The sequence below is a fragment of the Dysidea avara genome, chromosome 13 (genome assembly GCF_963678975.1).
Source record: "Dysidea avara chromosome 13, odDysAvar1.4, whole genome shotgun sequence".
NCBI classification, from domain to species: Eukaryota; Metazoa; Porifera; class Demospongiae; order Dictyoceratida; family Dysideidae; genus Dysidea; species Dysidea avara.
In genome coordinates, this window is record NC_089284.1 from 11,567,231 (window position 1) to 11,588,242 (window position 21,012).

At 37.6% G+C, this 21,012-nt stretch overlaps 1 protein-coding gene across 1 annotated transcript; it reads right to left on the minus strand.

The window, feature by feature from the left end:
• Positions 1-633: 633 nt before the first annotated feature.
• On the minus strand, positions 634-19,709 carry LOC136242828 (uncharacterized). The gene is made up of 7 exons (XM_066034316.1): positions 19,439-19,709; positions 15,467-16,068; positions 5,839-5,894; positions 5,318-5,425; positions 3,412-3,752; positions 1,905-2,413; positions 634-756 (listed from the first exon to the last, which is right to left on the minus strand). Exons 1-6 carry the CDS (start codon positions 19,613-19,615, stop codon positions 1,994-1,996), a joined length of 1,704 nt encoding a protein of 567 aa, XP_065890388.1. The 5' UTR covers positions 19,616-19,709; the 3' UTR covers positions 634-756; positions 1,905-1,993.
• Between the last annotated feature and the right edge of the window lie 1,303 nt (positions 19,710-21,012).

Consider the following 21,012-nt stretch of genomic DNA (forward strand, 5'->3'; position numbering starts at 1 on the left):
ACTTGGTCAGGGTTTGTATCACCAATACTCCCCCAGTAGGTGGGGAATTGTAATTTTCAGAAATGCAAATCCCCATGCACCTCAGCCCGTATTAGTGGTAGTCGGGGATCACATTGATAGGTGCATTACTATTTCAGAGGGTGTAGATCTATTGTCTATATAGTATTATGCACCTATCAATGTATTGCCCCACCACCCCCCCCCCCCCCCCCTCGGGCGTAAGTGGGGCTTTACAGGGGGAATTGACACGAAACTGCTGCCCCACTATGGAGCATTTGACGATCGTTCAGTAAGCACCCAAATATTTTTTTGTTGTAACTTCCTTCGCTATGTCAAATCCCGAGTAAATCCCGCGTTGCAACTGGGGCCAACGGTGGGGATTTGACATTTGCCCTACTATGGGGCATTTGACATTCGGCTGTGTCAAATCCCCACTATAGCCCCATATATGCCCGAGGGGGGGTAGTGGGGCAATACATTGATAGGTGCATTACCTCTTAGTTGATTGCTGACTCCAGGCCTCAAAGAAGCGTGGCACTCCAGATTTTGCTTCAGGCACAGCGTTTAATAATCTAATTAATTAAACAGGACGCGCGCTTTGGCTAACAATTCGCCAAATTTTATTTCGCCAACATTTATCAGTGCAGTTATTATACAAAATACACATTTGCAAGGATAGCTACTTCATTTCAAAATCTGCAAACCCTGCACATAGTAAACAAAGGTATAAATGCACACACTGACCTACATATTTAACTAAGGCCACACCAAGTCAAACCTTAGTTTCTGGTCACCCGCCCGCATGGCAAACCTGAAACCCTAGTTTATGAGGACTATTATTAATATTACAGGTGCTTAAGTGCACGTGACCCAGCAAGACACTTATTTTTACTGCAAAAGATCGATATACTCTAATAGAGCATTCAGGGATTCCAATAGAGCAGTCACACTACTCTTAACTCTAATATTAGGTATATATTAGGTATATATTAGGTATATATGCCACACTAATAAAATGTTTCTAACTATATAGCTAGTTTTGTCCTTGATTATATAGCTGCTCAGATTATAACTGTTACTAATGCTTCTGTAACCAAAGTAATTTCAGTAGCATTAACTACTAGTCCATGCAGATGGGCCATAGCTTTAACTTTATAATTCAAATGTAGTCCTCTAATGACTAGTCTAGTAACTTCAAATTCCTTATCACTGAACACTACAGGGGTATGGAAAGCCGGCAACATTCGGTGAGCTTAAACTTAAACTTTTCCATAACTAACATTAGATTGGCAAGTAGAAACCCTTATAGTTTAAACATTCCCAGATGATCACTAAAAAACAGTAGTCTGGAGCACTCAATGACTCAAAACTTTGACAGTTACTTTTCTCAAGGTTACTGAATAGAAGGCTGGAAACACATAGCTAGTGGGCTAAGACTTTACATTTGAATGAAGAATTTCTGATGTGAAAATAGAAGTTAAATTTCATTGTGTATCATGATCATTTGAACAACTTAGCTATAAGTCATAGTAATACTTTCCTGACATAGCTAATGAGACATTTATTTCACTTGGAAAGCATAAGTAGCTACATGAGCAAAACATTTCCTATAGTATATTCTAAATAAATAAATAAATATATACTTAAATGCTATACATCAGTGTATAACTAGCTAGCCATGATCCATCAACAACTTTCCTAGTGCATTTTTTTCCGAAGCACAACTACTTATGTTGTTGGTTAAGTATAAAATCAACATGAATTTGCTAAATTGAGCAAATAATAATACCATACAGTATATTGTCACAGTAGAGTCTATAGTCCTGAAGTCCTGATCATCCGCCCGCCCGCATCCATTTGTAGGCTTAGGAGTGACCAGAAACTAAGGTATGACTTGGAGTGGCCTAAATGCTTCAGATAGACTAACTGTGTAAACTTATAAGCTTAATACATAAAAAGTGGTAGCTAATCTGTGAGTGAAATGTATAGTTTCTTAATGAATACTTTCATTGACAGTTGAAGTTGAGTTATCATGAAATTTGCAACCAGACAGTAGTTTTTGTATAGCTGTTTTAACATCCCTGACTTGTACTGCAAATAGAAGGTTTGACCATGGAAGTAAACCCAACAAAATGTAAGTAACAGCATTCAGCTCAGGTTTAAGATAATATTCCAGTTCATCTCTTTCTTTACCACATGTATCTGGTCCATTGTAACCAGTAGATTGACAAATGAAGTAAATGAACAGTTTTTCTAATATGATGTCCAAATCTCTTGCACTAATGCTCACATTAATCAATGCAGTTATTCCAAAAACGATGAAGTAGCAAGATAACATAAGAATTTTAACCTCTGGTACACTAAACCTGATGATCCAAAAACATTTAGTCGATCGCTCAAAGAGCTGCTCTCTCTAATAATGTCATTGATAATTAATTAAAGTGACTGACTGTAAAGAAAATTTGAGTGACAAAATTTCAATGTGCAATTTAAACCGGATCCATAAAAAGTTTGTACTTGAAGTAATATTAATTTTTTATATGCGGTGGCTATTGACACAGACTATTGGTGCCATCACAAACCATTGACACAGGCTGAAGTATCAAGCAGGCTAGTTTAATAAAGGTTTGGGTGAGTAGTCATGAGCTAGTATTGGAATATGTAACTGCAAAGATGTGCCAATCCTAGTTCATCTTGAGCTATCCAAAATCTTACCTTCATAATTATGCAGACAGGCGAAGCACAATTAGCACAATTATGCTTAGCAGGCAAACCTCAATTAGCATTAGGGTTGGGCTCATCTTTGGTTTCTTCTTCACCAGGCATAGTAGGTTCCTTCGTTTTATTTTATAACAACCTACATTTATAAGGTAGACAACAGAGGAGTAGCTGGTAGTGATAGCTCAGCAGTTTGGACTATATAGAGGTCTGGAGGCCCTAGGTTATCTCAACTCTTTTTTCATCAAAATAATGTTTTTCCTAAGTTATTTGGTCAGTTGGTGTCAATAGTGCCAGTCTTTTAATTACGTTTCAGTATATTCTAGAAAATACCTTTAAAACTTGAACTTTGTCACTCAAATATTTCTAGTGGTTATGAGTCTTGCAATGAGTCTGTGCAAACTGATCAGAGGAAGAATAATATGAAAGTGGTTTCCTATACAAAAAGGGGCCCATCAAGCCAGGCCCAGGGAAATTTGTCTCAGTCTCCTATGGGTACCTTGCGAGATGCATATATTCTTCTTGATCAAATTTACAATTTTTTGTTTCCTTGGTACCTATTAACTTTTAGATTTATTACTAGATAAACTTTCTCAAATTGTGCATGCCAAATTACATTAAGTGCACATGTGTGTTCTAACATTTGGCAATGGTATAGCTACAGTCACAGGCGTGGAAATATTGTACACTCACCCTGTGCAGTGTCCAAAATGTTGTTATAGTGAGAATCATTCCACATCCTATCATGATACACAGTGGTACACAAATTGTATAGAAACCGACTGCTCTAGATGGGAAACACAGCACTGGAGGAAATCGGCCAAATTTATATTCTGATACTGAAAGAAATACAACTGGTGCCAAGCCACTTAATATAATTGCTCCTGTTATTTCTGTCACATGTAATAAAACCTTTGTCTTTTTCATAGCAAGTTTTCTTGCCCATATTGGAAAACTGATTTTCAGATACAGATGGGTTAAATGTAACAACCACAGTATGTGAAGGAGTACCACCAGCCAGTGGAAAAGACATCCTGTATGTAAAAGGTATGTATATGCAGATAATATTCAGGTATGTACATATTTTAATGTGCTCTGTACATATAAAAGCAGCTAGGGGTGGGTAAAGCAGAGGTGGCACATGTACAGTTCAGAGAAAAGGTCAATTTCAGATCACATATACATATATGACTAAAGTTTGCTAGACTGTAAGGAACGAAATCCAGTTACTGGATTTCTTATTTCTTTGTTTACAGTCTAGCAAATTTTAGTGAGATAGTTTTGGATGCTATTTTAGCGACTGTTCTATTAGAGTATTTAAGCTATTACTTTTGAAATGTATTATCATTGATTCTTCCTCTTGCAAGCAAGCAATTGTACTTTTTATCTGCAATTTAACCTGCTAGTTCCTTAGCTAGCACATGATACAAGTTTGAGGGGGTGCCTCAACACCCCAAGCACTCTCCACCCCTCCAAAAACAACATCCTTGACAAACATATCCATAGGTGGATCTAGGAGACTCTGTCAGGGGGGCCAAGGATGGGCAAGAAGTCTTAGTGCACACCAGTGTTTATTCCACTAAGAGGATAAGAATAAAATTCTAGTACACAAGTTATATTCATTTGCATAACTTTATTCAGCAGATAGCTGGAAGAATGATGGACAAACAGTTTTTAAGACTGTAGTTGGAGAAAAATTACACCTCCTAGGTTTGAATTTGAGAGCATTTTTGATAGCACTTAACTAACAAAGTGTATGCTTTGCAATGCATACAAGGATTGGTTAGCCTATCTGAGAAAAACCTCGTTGATGGTAAAGTGTACACTAAATAAAACTAAGGATTAGCTAGTTTTGTAATGATTTAAACTGTAAATTGATGACATTAGAATTGCGACTGTTTTATTAGAGTAGTGACTGCTCTATTAGAGTATCTCGATCTTTGCACAAAAATTCAAATTTATTTGACTCACTTTCTTTACAATGTACAGTTTAACTACAACTGTAAAATACATTTATAACTGTTGTTTTCTGTTTGCCCATTGGCTTTCTATGAATATACTTCTGAATACAGTGTGAATGCATGATTTTAGTTTCTGGTATCAATATAGTACTGTAGATTCAAGGGGGGGAAGAGAAGGGCCGGGGGGGGGGGGGGGGGGGGGGGAGAGATCCGCCTATGAACATATCTAATGATTTGCGTACTTATGTACGTCAGTCTTCTATATTAGCCGTATACCTACTAAAGCCATTGCATTTCTTTCAAGCTTTATCTTTATCAGACAGCCCTGAGACAGGTTACTATTCCCAAATTTTATTCTGGCAAAATTATATTAATCATTGACTACGTATACTCTACTAGAGCATGCAACTTTACATAAATAATATTAGTCTCTTTTGCTGTTATCAATACTACATTTACATAACCATGAACAGTGGCCATGGTGTAGACTATTTCTAGTTTCACTATGTTAGCTGTGCCTTTTCCAAATGAGTATTTCTGTACACTCTTTCTCCATGCAGTCAGTGTTTTTTATGCCATTCAATATCAATGTGTACTACTTCCAAACACTGAGCATGTACACATATACAATACTATACCTGAAACTTGACAAAATGCTGATGGATTATCATAAGCAACAGTTAAAATCTCATGTGTGCAGTATAGCCTCTCTTGTCCACCAATGTAGGTGATGAGGATTAAACAAGCTGAGTATGCATACACATTATTGCAGATAGTAATAGGCAAAAGATATTAATAATATATATAACATATGCATCATTCATAGCAATTATGTATTCGGTAAAAGAGATTTTAGTCAGATCGTATTTGTGTAATACAGTGGAACCTCAGTTATCTGGACCCCAAATATCTGGATTTTCGGTTAACCGACCCACGGAAATGACTGCTCTATTAGAGTAGTGCCTGTTATATTAGGGTAGAAAAATGTTCTTTATGCACAGTTTCAGAGATACAGACTTTTCAGACTTATGGACCACCCCTGGGTTCAGATAACTGAGATTCCACTGTACTTTGTATGAATGTAACATTCTAGCAATAACAAAATAATTATGGTACTTAGTTTATATTACAGTGTTTCATACATTGTGTATGTACTTACCTATAACAAATGTGCACACAGTGCTATAGACCACAAGGATTGATGGAAAGTCTAATCTGAATTAGATATAAATGTAATTTAATTGACATAAGTGGCAAATGATTTACATATTTATTTATTTGTTCATTATGCAAGTTCCATAAAGGACAAAGGTCACATAGCCATAAAAGTAATAAACCACTTTTATTGTAATGCATAGATGTACTTGCAACTGAACATAGTAACCAAAGTGGTTCAAATCAGCTTTAGAAAATCCTATGCATAGTATCAAGAATCCATAATTATGGACTCTTGATAGTATGCTTTGATGTTTGGCAGATAATTAGGTCTTTAAAAACCATGAAGAAACCTGCTAGTAGGTTTCTAAAATGGTTAGAAACCTGCTAGCAGATAGACCTCAACATTGCAAACCTCACTTTCGATCATTGATTTGCTATGCATGCTCTGCAAAGCATATACAGGCTAATAGCCCATAGACCAACAAAGCTTGACCTACTCCATTCCTTTTATAAACACACCTACGCCAATTCGATTATGGGAGCTAGACTATAACGTTGTAGGTACGTTTGCTATCATAAACGGAGAATTCCAGAAATATAACAGAGTTCTATTTAATGTCCGTCAGTGTTTCAAGCCTGTTCAATATGCTGTTACTATACTTTAAGCGGACTCCCTATTAAAAGAACTAAATAGGTAAGCTTTCTTGTAGAATGTTTATTTGTTTCTTGAAAAAAAGTTATGTAGGTGTGAAATCATGTATATACCGGCTTAGTCACAGAAGGCCTAGCACCAGACCAAGTGTTATTAACCATTGACAACAATCTACTCACTGTTACCACTTACTTTAAACCCTTGGTAGTGCTGGCTTTAACTTTATTGTCACAGTAGCTATCACTCTTTGATTGATAACAGAAGTAGCGATAATGTAGCTAGGGACCCGCCGATTATGCTCATAATTTTACCTATTATGCTATGCTGCACTGCTCAAAAATTTACCTATTATGCTTAAATTTATGCTCAATACTTACCTATTATGCTCAACTGAATTATGTCCAATTATTTATGCCTCAGTTCTCATCCTCTACTAATAATTTCCAGTTTATGGATAAATAATAAGTGGCTGAAGCACAAACTTACTTGTCAAAATGCATATCACAGAAAAGATCGATATACTCTAATAGAACAGTCAGCTATGTGATTGTTATATTAGAGTTACTGGCTGTTCTATTAGAGTATATCGATCTTTCTGTGATAGCTCTTTTAATAAGCAAGAATTCATACTATTACACAAATATTCTACCTATTATGCTAGCATTATACTCAATGCTTTCAGGCACCTGTTATGCTCATAATTATGCCAGCATAATCGGCGGGTCCTTAAATGTAGCTAGCTACAAGCTTTAATTCGAAAACACGTTCAATCTTCTCTACTGATCGCATGACCTGTTTTAACACTGTGACGATTTTGAAACAACATATAACTCAATCCCACAATGGCTCCACCTACATAGCGATATATATATATATATATATATAATGCCCGCATTTTCTAAGTCGGTTAGGAACCATGCCCTCGGCTCTTCGTGTTTTAGAAACCTCGCTTCACTCGGTTTCTAAAACCACGAAAAACCTTGGTCTAGGTTCCTCACCTATACATCTGCCGCAAAGATGGCTTACTAACTACCCAACTGAAAACAATAAAGTGGCTAATTTGCTGCAAATGATGATATTTGAAGCCAAATCACAATATGAATCCAACCTTCCATTAACATGAGTTCATTCTAACAACAACAAAAATTGTCAGTAGTATACTGCTATTATGAAGGGTCACAACCATTATCCTAATGAAATGACTCAATATGATAAACAGGCATCTACAGACTTCCATGCAGCCTTTTAATGATTTCAGTATTTTCATCTTGTAATGCTGATACAATCAAATGAACCTAACTTAATACCTAGTGGAATTAGTCCAAAGGTATCCTCCACGTTGTCATCTGCCTCCCACTCTCCTCCAGCCTGCATAACAGTACCATCTGTACTTACTGTGTGGTCCCTGTCTGTCTGGTGAAAAGTCCTCCATATGCAACTACCATCCTATCTCCCTATTCTGCATCCTCTCCAAAGTAATTGTGCACAAGATAAATATCCGTATAGAAGGAAAGTGCATAAAATGCCAGCTAGGCTTTCTAACCCAAGAGATCCGCACTAGCTAAAACAACTACTAACCATGGTATCCAGAAACTCCTTCAAGCCAGGTCTGAATCAGATGTAGTACACATGAAAATCAGGAAGACTGTATCTCATGATGGCCTGCTGAAATATCTCAACTCTTTAGGTTTTAGGTTGTACGAATACCTATAAAGAAGTGTCAAAATTGGTGGCACTGCACAATGTATTTTCTGCAGTGTATTTGGGGCCATTGATGCTTGCTGATTATTTTCATCAATGGTCCCATCCAATCTGCAATACCATTCATTTTTGCTAATGAAACCAAATGCCTGCTAGCAGTCAGGTCAGCAGATGATGCACAAAATCCCAACATGATATTACAAATGCTACTAAATAGTTGCCCTCTGATCTTCTATTCAGTGAAGCTAAATTTGCTCATGTACACTTCTGGGAAAACTAAACTTTTAATCTAGACGTTCCAACTTGGATTTCGTTTGGGTGGGTAACAAATCTCATATTTTCCACCTTGGGTTCTAATGTTCTTCACACCTTCAGGCACAATAATATAACATATGCTCAAAATCTAATGACTATGTATAATCCTGACATGCAGTGATGTAACGAGAGCACTTAATTATTTCGATACGTGGCAGTCATGTATGGCGCTAGTATTAATGTGAAAGATCCAGCCACTGGCACAATGATGAGTCTATGAAATTTTAGGCCCTCAGTAACTTTCTTATTTTGCTTGTGTGCTGCAGCCGCTGGCCTTTGGGTTTATAATTCTATAGACTCCACACTGTATCCGGTATTACTTATATAATCAAAAAAAACCTATAGCATATACAAAGACTTTGGCATTATATTTTTAATCTCACCTGGTCAGACCACTACAAAGACATTACTGCATAGCAATACCAAACCATAGAGGGCTAATCAGACGCATATTCAAAATAAACTGCACAGATGCAAAGAAAACTCTACATTGCTCTATTCCGTTCGCAGCTATGTATTGTTCTCGTTATGGCAACCTCAACTAATCAAAGATATTACCACCTTGGAACATGTTCAGTGTAGAGTCACAAAATGATATACACTTCACAAATTAAGGCTCCAGCAACTACACCTATACAGGGGCATAGCTGCAAAATTTAAAGTGAGGGGACTAGGAAGAATGTCATCTGGTTCATGCAGTTTGCACAGCTTGCATATACACTCAACATGCAAAGCATGCTCTATCTATACAGGGGGATTTAGGGCATGCTCCACACAATAAAGTTTGACAAAATTTTGCTTGAAACTAAAATTAATTTTTTTTGAGTACATGACTGCCTATTAGAGTAGCTAGAGTATACTGATCTTAAAAAGTGGAGAAGCAAAGCAATAAAAGTGGAGGGGTTCTAGCTCCCTTAGCTTCCCTGGTGCTTGCACCTAAATATATATAGTCACTACTTTTAATGTACATAATATAATGTTTCAACAACTTTGACATAAAGCTTCACCAGTAATAATGCCAGCTAATCTAAAGCTGGTCTATCCCAGATCAAATTAGCAACATCTTTGCTTTAAACGAATTGCCAGTCTACCTCACCAGTTGCTTAGTGGTTAAGGATTTGGGTGTTCAGTATGGAGGCTAATCTGGTAAGTTATTTTTAAAATTACCTTGCGGTAAATGTTCTATTAGAGTATCTCTACCCCATTATTTTGCACTTGTCTAGATTATTCTTTTCACATACATACTTTGCAAAATTGTTATAAAGTACAAATGCATAACTCTATTGCCTTGAAATTCAGTACAAATATAGAGCATAATAATTATAAAGGTGATATTCATCAATCTATCTCAACAGTGCTGTGTTATCAAATGACATTATATCCGTGGGATCACTTCAATGCAAACTTTTGTTCATGCTACTTTAAGTTCTGTTTCCATGCTACTGATGCTCCAGACAAACCATCACTTCTTCCAGTACACAACTAATGTATAGATACTGTACATGTATAGCAAGTAAATAATATATGATTCAGTTACTTATACCAAGAGTTGCCTCAGAGTTCATAATAATATATATCAAGACAGCTGTGGAAGTGTGGCTAAGGAAGCTGAAGCGCCACAATGTGTGTACATTGACAGGAGGAAAGAAAATGTAATTTTCACACATGCATGGCTCCATGATCTCATCTCCAAAGCACACTATACCAGTTATGTATAGGCCACACAAAAGTTTTTATTGAATTCACTCCCAATGAGATATAGGTGGCTTAAGTTTTGATTTTACTCTTTGTTTTCTTCTTTACTTAAGGAGTCTTGATTATTCTTTTCACATACGTACTTTGCAAAATTGTTATAAAGCACAAATGCGTAACTCGTATGACTTGAAATTTGGTACAGATATAGAGCATACTATTAAGGTGAATTTATGCAATAAGCTTGCTATGAATCTGCTAAATATCCATGGTGCCATGTAAAAAAGATTAAACTTTTGCCGGGGAATAATAACCCATCCAAAAACAGCTTATAGCTGTAAAAAAGTGCGCGTCCAAGTAAAGCAGAGTTAACTGCGACAAAAAGTAATGATATCATAATGTGGCCATGTGCAAGGTGTGCAAGTTGTAAAATTAATATTAGCTAATCAGATAATACAATGTTATTGTTAAAGTGTTAATGAGAACTAAGTGATGTTGCTAGTTTTTAAGTGTGTGAGCATCTTCATAAATGCCACACAAATTTGATTCTCAATAAAGCAATGTGTATAGATTCTCTGATAGCAATAAATAGTTTGAGTTTGGCTGCCTTTCTTTTGTTCATAGCATTGCCGTATACAGGAAAGGCGGCCAAACTCAAACTATTTATTGCTATCAGAGAATCTATACACATTGCTTTATTGAGAATCAAATTTGTGTGGCAATTATGAAGATTCTCACACACTTAAAAGCTAACAACACCACATAGTTCTCATTAACACTTTAGCAATAACATTGTATTATCTGATTAGCTAATATTAATTTTACAACTTGCACACCTCGCACATGGCCACATTATGATATCATTACTATTTGTCGCAGTTAACTCTGCTTTACTTGGACGTGCACTTTTTTTACAGCTATAAGCTGTTTTTTGGATGGGTTTATAATTTCATAGAATGTAACTGTATGCAGTGAACATTTCTCAGTAGCTCAATGGATGGCCTATATACTGAGAAATTCCCACTGCATGCAGTTGTCTAAATTCATTAAGGCATGCTTATAACACTGAGGGCTTGACTTAGTTTGGTTGCTAGTGACATTGTTAGCATACTTACAATTGATAATGGTCATCATTAATTATAGTAAGAGAAATGGGCAAACTTGTAACTGTTGATCATCATCTTTTAATGATACGTGTATTATGAAGTCTTGTTATATAGAGAAGCTTAGCAGTACAACCTAGCTGAATGGGATATATTCAAGAGTATACAATGCTCTTGATATAAGTATATGTTAAAGCATAGCCGCAAGTGCTAAATGAAAAATAAAGTATGAGGCGCGCGGCCGAGTACTTTATTTTTCATATAGCACGAGCAAGGCTATGCTTTAAATGATTTATGGACCTTTCTAGTCGTGTAGCTTCACCATACACTAGGACTCGTAATTAACAAGCGTTGCACAAACTATTAGCAGCCTGAATGCACACAAACTAGTTTAACAAAGTAACTCACGTCGCCGCTTTGTCATGTCTTCTGTTTTACTAGACCATTTACATATTTGGAATCAGTCTGGGGGAATTCATAGCCTTTGGAATTCTTTGCTAGATGATCTCAAAGTTTCTAAGCCTCGTGGAGGGGTTTCTCATGGTTTGTATTGTAAGGCTCATGCTTTGTATTGGGCTAGGGAGGGAAGATATAGTAATGCTCTTCAGACCCTTTCATCTCAGGGTGTTGCTGGTCATGATGATGATTCTGCATATGAAGATTTGCTCCATCGTCACCCTTATTCGCCATGTCCAGATGTAAGTGTGTTGCCTTCTAAGCCTGCATTGACAGTTGATGACTCAATGGTTTTGTCTTGCTTGCGAGCATTTCTAAAGGGCACAAGCCCTGGAGCTTCCAAACTCCGTGCTCAACATTTGTTGGATGTGATTGCTGGGTCCACTGCTCCTGCCGCTCGTGATTGTCTTCTTCTCTAACCTGTCTGATGAACCATTTGCTTTCTGGAAAAGCTCCTTCTTGTCTTTCTCCTTGGTTGTGTGGAGCTCTTTTGACTGCTTTGCTAAAGAAAGGTGGAGGGGTCCGCCCAATTGCTGTGGGTGAAGTAATTAGGCGCCTAGCAAGTCGATTATGTTGTCTTGCTGTTCGTCCTTCTCTCCCTAGTGTTTTTATCCCCTACGGTCAAGTGGGGGTTGGAATTCCTGGGGGTTGGAGACTGCTATCCACGTTATTCATCATTATATTTACCAACATGCTTCTGACTCTTCCTTAGCTCTGTTAAAAATAGACATGAAGAATACTTTCAATGAATGTAGTTGTACTGCTTTTTTCAAACGAGTTGCTGAAGATTTCCCAGAGATTTCTGCTTGGGTTAAGTGGTGCTACTCACAACCTGTTGAGCTTCGTTTTGGTTCTAGACGTATCATGGCCTCATCTGGTGTACAACAAGGTGATCCTTAGGACCCTTTGCTTTTTTCTTTAGTTTTGTTACAGTTTATTGATTTTGTCAAGCTTCATGATTTAGTCTAATTACATCTGTGGTATTTAGATGATGGGACATTTATTGGTTCGAAATCTTCCTTACTGAAGCTTTTAGATTCTTTCTCAATTCATGGTCCCTGATTTGGTCTCCATTTAAATTTGTCCAAGTGCGAACTATTCTGGCCTTCTGGAGACTCTTTCTCTGAATTTACCACCAGTATCAACCGAGCTGGTGAAGGTTTGGAGCTTTTGGGATCTCCTATTTGGGGAACTGACAACTTTTTCGATCAGTTCTTGTTCTCTCGTTTAGCCAAGGTTACAGCTGCTCAAGACAGCATTGCAATTTTAGAAGACCCTCAAGTCGAGCTTCATTACTACGCAGCTACCTTGGAAGCTGCAAGATCATTCATCTTTTGCGCACAGTGCCATTCTGTATATTGCACTCCTTTTTAGAACAGTTTGATTCTAATCTTAAATCTTGCCTAAGTTGTATAATGCAATGTAGTCTTCCTAATGATTCCTGGTGCCAAGCCACTTTACCATTTCGCTTGGGGGGTCTGGGCTTGCGCTCATGCTTTTCTTCCGCTGCTGCAGCCTTTTTGGGTTCATGTAATAGTGTTCGTCTCCTGGCTTCTCATCTTCTATCCCAGGACTTTCATGATCTAGTGTATCCAAATGAAGAACATACTATTGCTACCTTTGAAAGGTTTACATCTGATATCTTTATTCCCTCTGCTACCCAGCAGGACTTACAGGCTCTGTTAGATCAAAATCAGTATGACCAACTATTTGCTTCTTTCAACATCCGAAACTGTGCTCGACTTACTGCTCTCTCTCACTCATCTGGTACTAGCAGTGGATGGCTCAAAGCTATTCCTCAAGTCTCCCTTGCTCTGGCTATTCCTGGTCCTGAGTTTGTTGTTGGCCTTCGTTTGTGGCTCGGAATCCCTCTATTTCCACTTTCCCCCATTATGTGTGTGTCTTACTTCCATTGACCAATTTGGTGACCATCTTCTAGAATGTTCTCATGGTCCTATGAGAATTCGTCGCCATGATGCTCTAGTTGACATTGTTTGTCATGCTTTGTTCCAGAGTCACTCAGGAGTTTTGAAGGAACAACGTGTTTCTTATGAAGATAATTCTCGCCCAGGTGATGTGTACCACCCTGACTTTCAGCATGGTCGTCCAGCTTATTTTGATGTGTCTGTTCGTAGCACTACCCAGCCTTCTCACATTTCTTTTTCTTCTTGTGCTGGGGTAGCTGCTGCAGCAGGTGAGTTAGCCAAGGACCAGAGACATCAAGATGCTGTAGAAGAGGCAGGGTGTGACTTTGTCCCACTTGTTGTAGAAACTTTTGGTTTTTGGTCATCATTTGCGCTTCAGACCCTTCATACCATCGCTGAACGCACCACAGCCAGAAGTGGTGCATCAACCAAACAGGCTCATAAACATTTGTTACAACAACTTTCAGTTTCTTTATGGACGAACAATGCCCGTATGATTTTACGGTACAGGGCTTTGCAGTGTGAGGACTCTGATTTTCCTTTCCCCAAACCCCTGTTGTAATTAATTGTGTTTGTAGTTTAGTTGTAGAGTAATTTGTATTGTAACTGTAAAAAAAAAAAAAAAAATTAAAAAAAAAAGTAACTCACACGTATTTCACCATAGTTTGGCATAGTAGACGTTCATCGCATCTTTTGGCAGGTTTTGCTCACAACCCACAATCGATTCTATTGCAAGTCACACGGTGAAGTATTTCCGTGATATCTCCAGGACTTGTCCGTTTACATTAACAAACGTAACAGCAACGTTATCTTCTCCCACCCATCATCGAAGCATTTAGGTATGTCTATAAAAGCAATCCAGTGGTGGAACTCGTATCGGCTGGGGTGATTGATCAATTAGCACGGCGAGGCTATCAGCCTTTACCGGCTTGGGTGATTAGTCGTACTGGCGCGAGCCCCATAGGCTATTAGCCTACACTAAGGCACGTGGGCAACTGTGCTTTATTGCCCACAAAGAGTGCTTTATTGCACCGCAAAGAGTGCTTTATTCGTTTCAACTGCTTCATCGACCACAAAGAGTGCTTTATTGCACCGCAAAGAGTGCTTTATTCGTTCAATAAAGCACTCTTTGTGGTCGATGAAGCAGTTGGCCGGTTGAGAGTGTACTTTATGAAATTTAAAGTACACTTTTTCCTTTGATCTCGCCCACGCAAAGTTCTATAATATAATAAGAAAATTACTTAATCATGTTGTACTGAAGGTCTGCTGGCAGCCTGTGCTATCAGCTAAGTTAAACAAGGAATGATCACTTTAATATGAAATATTCGCTTGGGTGATATAGGATGTTTTTACTTTGTTATATACCACATATACATGTTGTCTGTCTGTGAGCCCAACGCATACTGCATACATACTACCATTATGGGAATTATTATGAACATGCATTCATCCTCACCATGTCTACTTAACATTGTTAGATTGTCTATCTAGACCAAGCTTATAAAGCATTTGTTTCCATTGCCTGCCACATGCATGCATGCATATAAATTTGCTCCTGCCCAAGTACTTTACACACATTTTCAATTAAATGCGCTCCATTAATAATAATAATAAATCAGTATTGAATGCATCATAAACATTAGAAACTGTGTAAAATTTTGTGATACATGAACATGTTTAGGTGGTTGGGGTTCCTATAATAAATTACTGTATAGAATAGGAGACAGCATGCTATAGCTACATACTGACTGCACACATATAATTAATTTTGTTAATTTTACTTACAGTACTTTTTTTCTGATAATCACAGCAACAAACACAAGAATTCCACCAATAAAGGATATGGCTCCAGCAAAAATTAATAATATTCTTTCCCTCAGTTTAGTTGTAATTCGGTATTGTGAGAACTTTCCACACAGTGGTAGACACAAGCCACAGTATTCCTTAAACTGATAGTGACATTGTAAAGGTTGTGATATAATGTGTGTAGTGTTATCATAAGTGATATTATCAACATCACTGAAATGTTCACAGACTGGTAAAAGTGATGATGATGATGTAGCCATCACCAGCCTCCACTCATCAGCACACACCACATCACGGATATTACTACATTGTTCCTGGCTTATAAGGTTTACACTACCATTACCATCACATGGGGGATGTGTATAGTGGCATAGAAATGGTAACACAATTTCAGCACATTGTTCACTGACAATACCTGAAAATTGATTTAAAATGTCAATAAAACTAGCAATATCATTTTCAGACATCCCATTCAATGTAATGGTAAATAATGATGAGTCATTGTTCAGACTTAACAGATAATTTGTGCATTGTCCAATGTAGTTAACACAAGTAGCGTCATATACAGAAGAATTGTTAACCTGAAAATGAAAGAGTAGCTATTTAATGTCTGACAATTGGTAAATAAATTTGATTGTGTATACAAAATTCAACTATTATGAAAAATGAAGTGTGTAGCTATTGCACACCAAAATGTCATAATATACACACAAATAATGCCAATTGGTGTGAAAATTGTGAAATATTGACAGGACACACTTTATTTTTACAGTGCATCAAGTCACTCAACAAGCCATAACATATTCAGGCAGTAAACAATTATACTTAGTAACATGCAATAATTTTATGATTTGTGTCACTTTAATTCCATTTATAACTATGATGCTACTAGTGTGGGGTAGTACAATTCTAGCAATAAGATATGTCGTATACACTGTAAATATTATGGTGACACCCTAAAGTGCAATGCAGAGGTCCCACAGTAGCACTCTAGCACTACCACAATGCTCTGGATGTTCTTATAACACCCTATAAGGGCTCACACTATACCCCATGACACCATAGGGTGATTTAGTGTGTTGTAGTAACCACAACAATGTTCTGGATGTTCTTATAACACTCTATAAGGGCTCACACTACACCCCATAACACCCCAGGGTGATTTAGTGTGTTGTAGTAACACCCAAGGGTGTCATTGATGTGTTGTGGTAACACCCTAAAAGTGTACTTAAGTGCTATGTGACACTCTGTTTGTCATGGTAACACCCCAGTTTATTGATGAGGTGTAAGGGTGTCAAGGGGTGTTTCTGTAACACCCTTAATAGTCCTATGACACCCCTTAGTGACTAACTCTTTTCATTTATCCATCAATTTAACCTAATGTTTTTTCAATGTATTTATAATATTTTTCCATAGTTTCTTTTAATTGTGGGTTTCACTGGCAATTTTGTGGTGCAGAGTTGTATGCTAGAATTTCCCACACAAAAGCCAAGTATGTTCACATGACTTGAAAATATTCTAAAACCCACAATTAAAAGTTTCTTTAGGAGTTACATTTTAAATACAAACAGCAACTTGTATGAAGTGTAGAAAGACAAGTGAGTGCATTTGTAATACGTTGAATTGCTGTATTTAACAAATCATATGGACTTCCTAAGCCATTAATAATCAAGAGAGGATGATGGATGATAGGGGCTCACCCAATGAAGTTAGTTAGTATAGAGCATCAAGGGTGTGTTGCTGTAGTAATCCACCAGGATGTTACACAACACCCCAAATGATACCCTCAACTTTTTATGTTGTGGGTGACATCATCTGGGGTATCAGAAAGGCTGACACCCCAAAGCAAAGGGGGTTAGAAAGGTGTTAGTGTTGCACAGTGTGCTTGACATTCCAATTTGGTGCTACCATAACACCCCTGTTGTTACAGTGTACTACATGTATTTGTGTACATACTATGGCCTCTAATTAGGTAAATCCTTCTCTAATGGATTATTTATGTTACTGTAAACTGATGCACTGTATTACATGCTGATACACACTCACTTTTGTGCTGCCAAACTAAATGGGTGCAAACTTAAAAATCTCCCAATGCAGGTTAGGGAGAAAAGTTTTCTTGAAAGTTCTGTGGCTAGTTAAATGTTTGCAGTGAGGCATTTATTGTATCTGAGTGGTCTAAATATGGCATATATAGCTACTAATGTCATGTGTGCAATGTTATAACTGAAGCAAAAAATGGTATTGCAGTGACTGTTCATATTGGACTAACTTAGAGTATATATATTTTAATATTCTTTCTCAACTCTGAATGCTTGTGTACCGGCACTGATAGTCCACTGGTATCCTGTACCAGTGGCCAGAAGTTACGCTAATTACATAATTAGCTACAGCCTCACTTTTATTGTTTGTAAAATAATTTTTCATATTGAAAAAATTATACGAAAACTTCTTACACGAAAATGTTAGAGATAAAAATAAAGCCAATCACGTATTGATTGATTGATTGTTAACTTATACTCCACCAATCGGCCATGGCTGTTCCTCCTTGGCAGAGACATACATACAATAGTACACCCCACACAATGCATACACACAAACCTTACATTTTAATACACATGCATAACACTATAATGTAAAACAAGAAAAAAAATTAACTAAGTCTAGATGTCCATAAAGAGTATGTAAAAAATCACCAGACTGAGTAAATAATACAGATGGTAAACTGTTCCACCACATGGTTGCTTTACAACGGGAAAAAACGTTGGCCAAAACTAGTGTTGTGACGAAAAATTTGGCAAAAGCCGGGGTATGGGTCTCGCATAAATTATTTGCTGGATTCAACTCAAGTGGTGGCTCAAAAGAAATTGGAGTATGATTAATATAATGGTGATACATCATGATGAGTGCTCTGTACTGCACTAGCAGGTTAAATGGTAACCACCCAAGATGATGGCGACTGTCAGAAATGTATAGAGCTATAGTTAAATTAGCTATACGAAAATATTTTTGCACAAAAATTAATAAGGCCATACCAATATGTTTCACGGATTGTTTGCCCTCTAGTAGTGACCTGACAGGTCGAAAAATAAATAAAAGTGTAAATCATTTCAGCTGCAACTGACTGCTTTGTTAGAGTTTATGTGACTGCTCTATTAGAGTAACTCGATCTTGACAAGCTAAAGTCTACGTAATAAATTGATGGAGCTCCATTTCCCTCCCTTTTGCTACTACACCTGCACTACTTGTACAATATTGAAAAGTCTACAGCCATTTTAGCTTTATTTTTGGGTTTGCCAAACCATTAGGAAAGCACCCTTGTACAGGCTATGCCTTTTGGTGCCACCCTGTTATTTTGACAAATTAGATAATTATACCATTGACCCACCGCATCTGTGAAACATAAGATTAATTTTTCATGGCCTAATATAACTAGGAAAAAAAAACAACAACATCAACAAAAAGAACAGTTGTCTCTACCGCCTACATTCTGTGAATGCTATCCCACCAGGATCTGTGAGACAAAAACATGTCAGTAACTAAAACGTGAAGATTGAAGGAAAAAATCCCACAGACTCAGGTGACTTGATCCTCATGCAGTAACATGCAGTCAGGCTTTTTAAATTAAGGAATTACGGCACAAGTGCTGAAGGTCTGTAGGACACCTGGTCCTATAGCCTGTTTACAGTTGGGAAGTGCCGGGCTACTGAATCAAAAGGTTTTAATTTTTGCGCGGCTAGTAGTTGCCTCTCGCCTCGCCTCTCCTCGAGCATTCTACTTTAGGGGACACCGCGTCTAGTAGTTGCCCCGACTTGAGCATTCGACACTTTAGAGTTGTTACTGAAGTAGAGTATATTTGAAAAGGTTGAGAAAGGAGAAAAAAATCCATGACTGGACCTGGGCAGCCTCGAACCTACGGACATGCAGCTCGATAAGCTATTTATTTTGACTAACCTTTGGCTTTGGCCTCGAAGCACAATTATCTACACCAACAGCAATCGATGTTGTGGAATATTCCCCACCTCTATCGCTATCGATGGCGTAGATAATAATTGGCACACAAAATCCCATTGCCACAACCGTGCAAATAGAGCCCAAGACGATGTTTCGTCGCAGTTTCGTGGACATCATCGGGCCTTGGTTGGTTGTTCAGTCACCGTTTTGCTCCAGTGAGTGTTGTTTACACCTTTGGTAAAACCTTCCGTGACGGCAGAAAGACGGAATTCTTTCCAGTTACCGGAATGAATTATCATTATTATTAATCATTAATTGCATCAATCGAGACGATACCCGCAATGACGAAATTTGATGTCATAATTGATAAAATGGCCGTGTTAGTGTGGGGCTTCAGAGACTCAAGGGCGGATCCAGGGAGAGGGGGGGGGGGGGAGGGGGCTTTGGGGGCTGAAGCTCCCCCTTCATATTTAGGCTTTACTTGATCAATATGCTGAGTATTATAATGAAATTTTGTCTTAGCATAATTATATGATCACTAATAATACAAATACTCATAAAACCACCTTATAAACATCTTTCCAAGGTATTATCAGTAGATTTATGCTAAAGTTTATGCAACAAGGACCCGGATCAGCATTGGAGGTGTACAGGATCGAGATACTCTAATAGAGCAGTCAGCTAACTACTCTAATAGAACATTCACTGGAAACATGTAGTTGGTTCTGTTATGGAATTTTTCCAAATCTTCCTGCACCTATACATACAATGAAGTGCATTGGTCTGTTTAAAGGGCTTCATTCATCTACTTGTCACTGCTTGAAGTTTCTTAGTTTACTAGAGTGGTACATTCCCAGTATATGGAACAATTAATTGTTTGTTATTGTAGTAGTTTTTCAGCAGACCCAAATTCACTGATGTTTTACTGAGGGTTTAAAACATAGTAAAACAATTATGTTCCATATACTGAAAGTTACTGTCATTTTACTATCTGTATAACTGGGTACAACTACAGTAAAGCAGTTTAACAAATTAGTAAACTAAGAACCTTCAAGCAGTGTGTGTAGTTAATATGTATGGCAATACTTAATTTAGGTACACAATTTCCACTGAAAATGCTCTCAGATTCAATCTGGTATTGTTCAAATTTCAAAATTTTCCACTTTCAACATTCTTATTCTAACATGCACCTATTCAGTGTTGTGCAATTGTGAGAGGGGTGCATCATGTACTTGATTGTCTGAACCTACCCAAACTTTTCCATTAGCAAAATGTTTCAGAGAGCCATACCTATAATCTAAAGGCAGTATATAAAATATCTACAGGCAGAAAATATTATGAATTTTATGTGGAAATGTCTCCAAATTGCAGTATTTTAGCATTCATTTTTCAAAATTTTCCTGGGGGGTATGCCCCCAGACCCCCCTAGTTCCAGCATGCTTCGCACATCTCTATCCAAGAGATTAGTACCTTGAGTTAGCCCCCCTTTATAAATCCTAGATCCGCCACTGGGACTATAGCACGCAGTGTTCGAAATGAATGTTGTTTATAGTTTTCTACACTTGGAACTACGA

What these genes read in the sequence shown, in the direction of transcription:
- LOC136242828 (XM_066034316.1), bottom strand. Translation starts at nt 19,615, where the DNA reads ATGATGTCCACGAAACTGCGACGAAACATCGTCTTGGGCTCTATTTGC. An exon ending in CTTCGAGGCCAAAGCCAAAG is followed by an intron (nt 16,069 to 19,438) that starts GTTAGTCAAAAT and finishes TTTCATTTTCAG; the next exon opens with GTTAACAATTCTTCTGTATA. An exon ending in TGTGTGCACATTTGTTATAG is followed by an intron (nt 5,426 to 5,838) that starts GTAAGTACATAC and finishes ATGCATACTCAG; the next exon opens with CTTGTTTAATCCTCATCACC.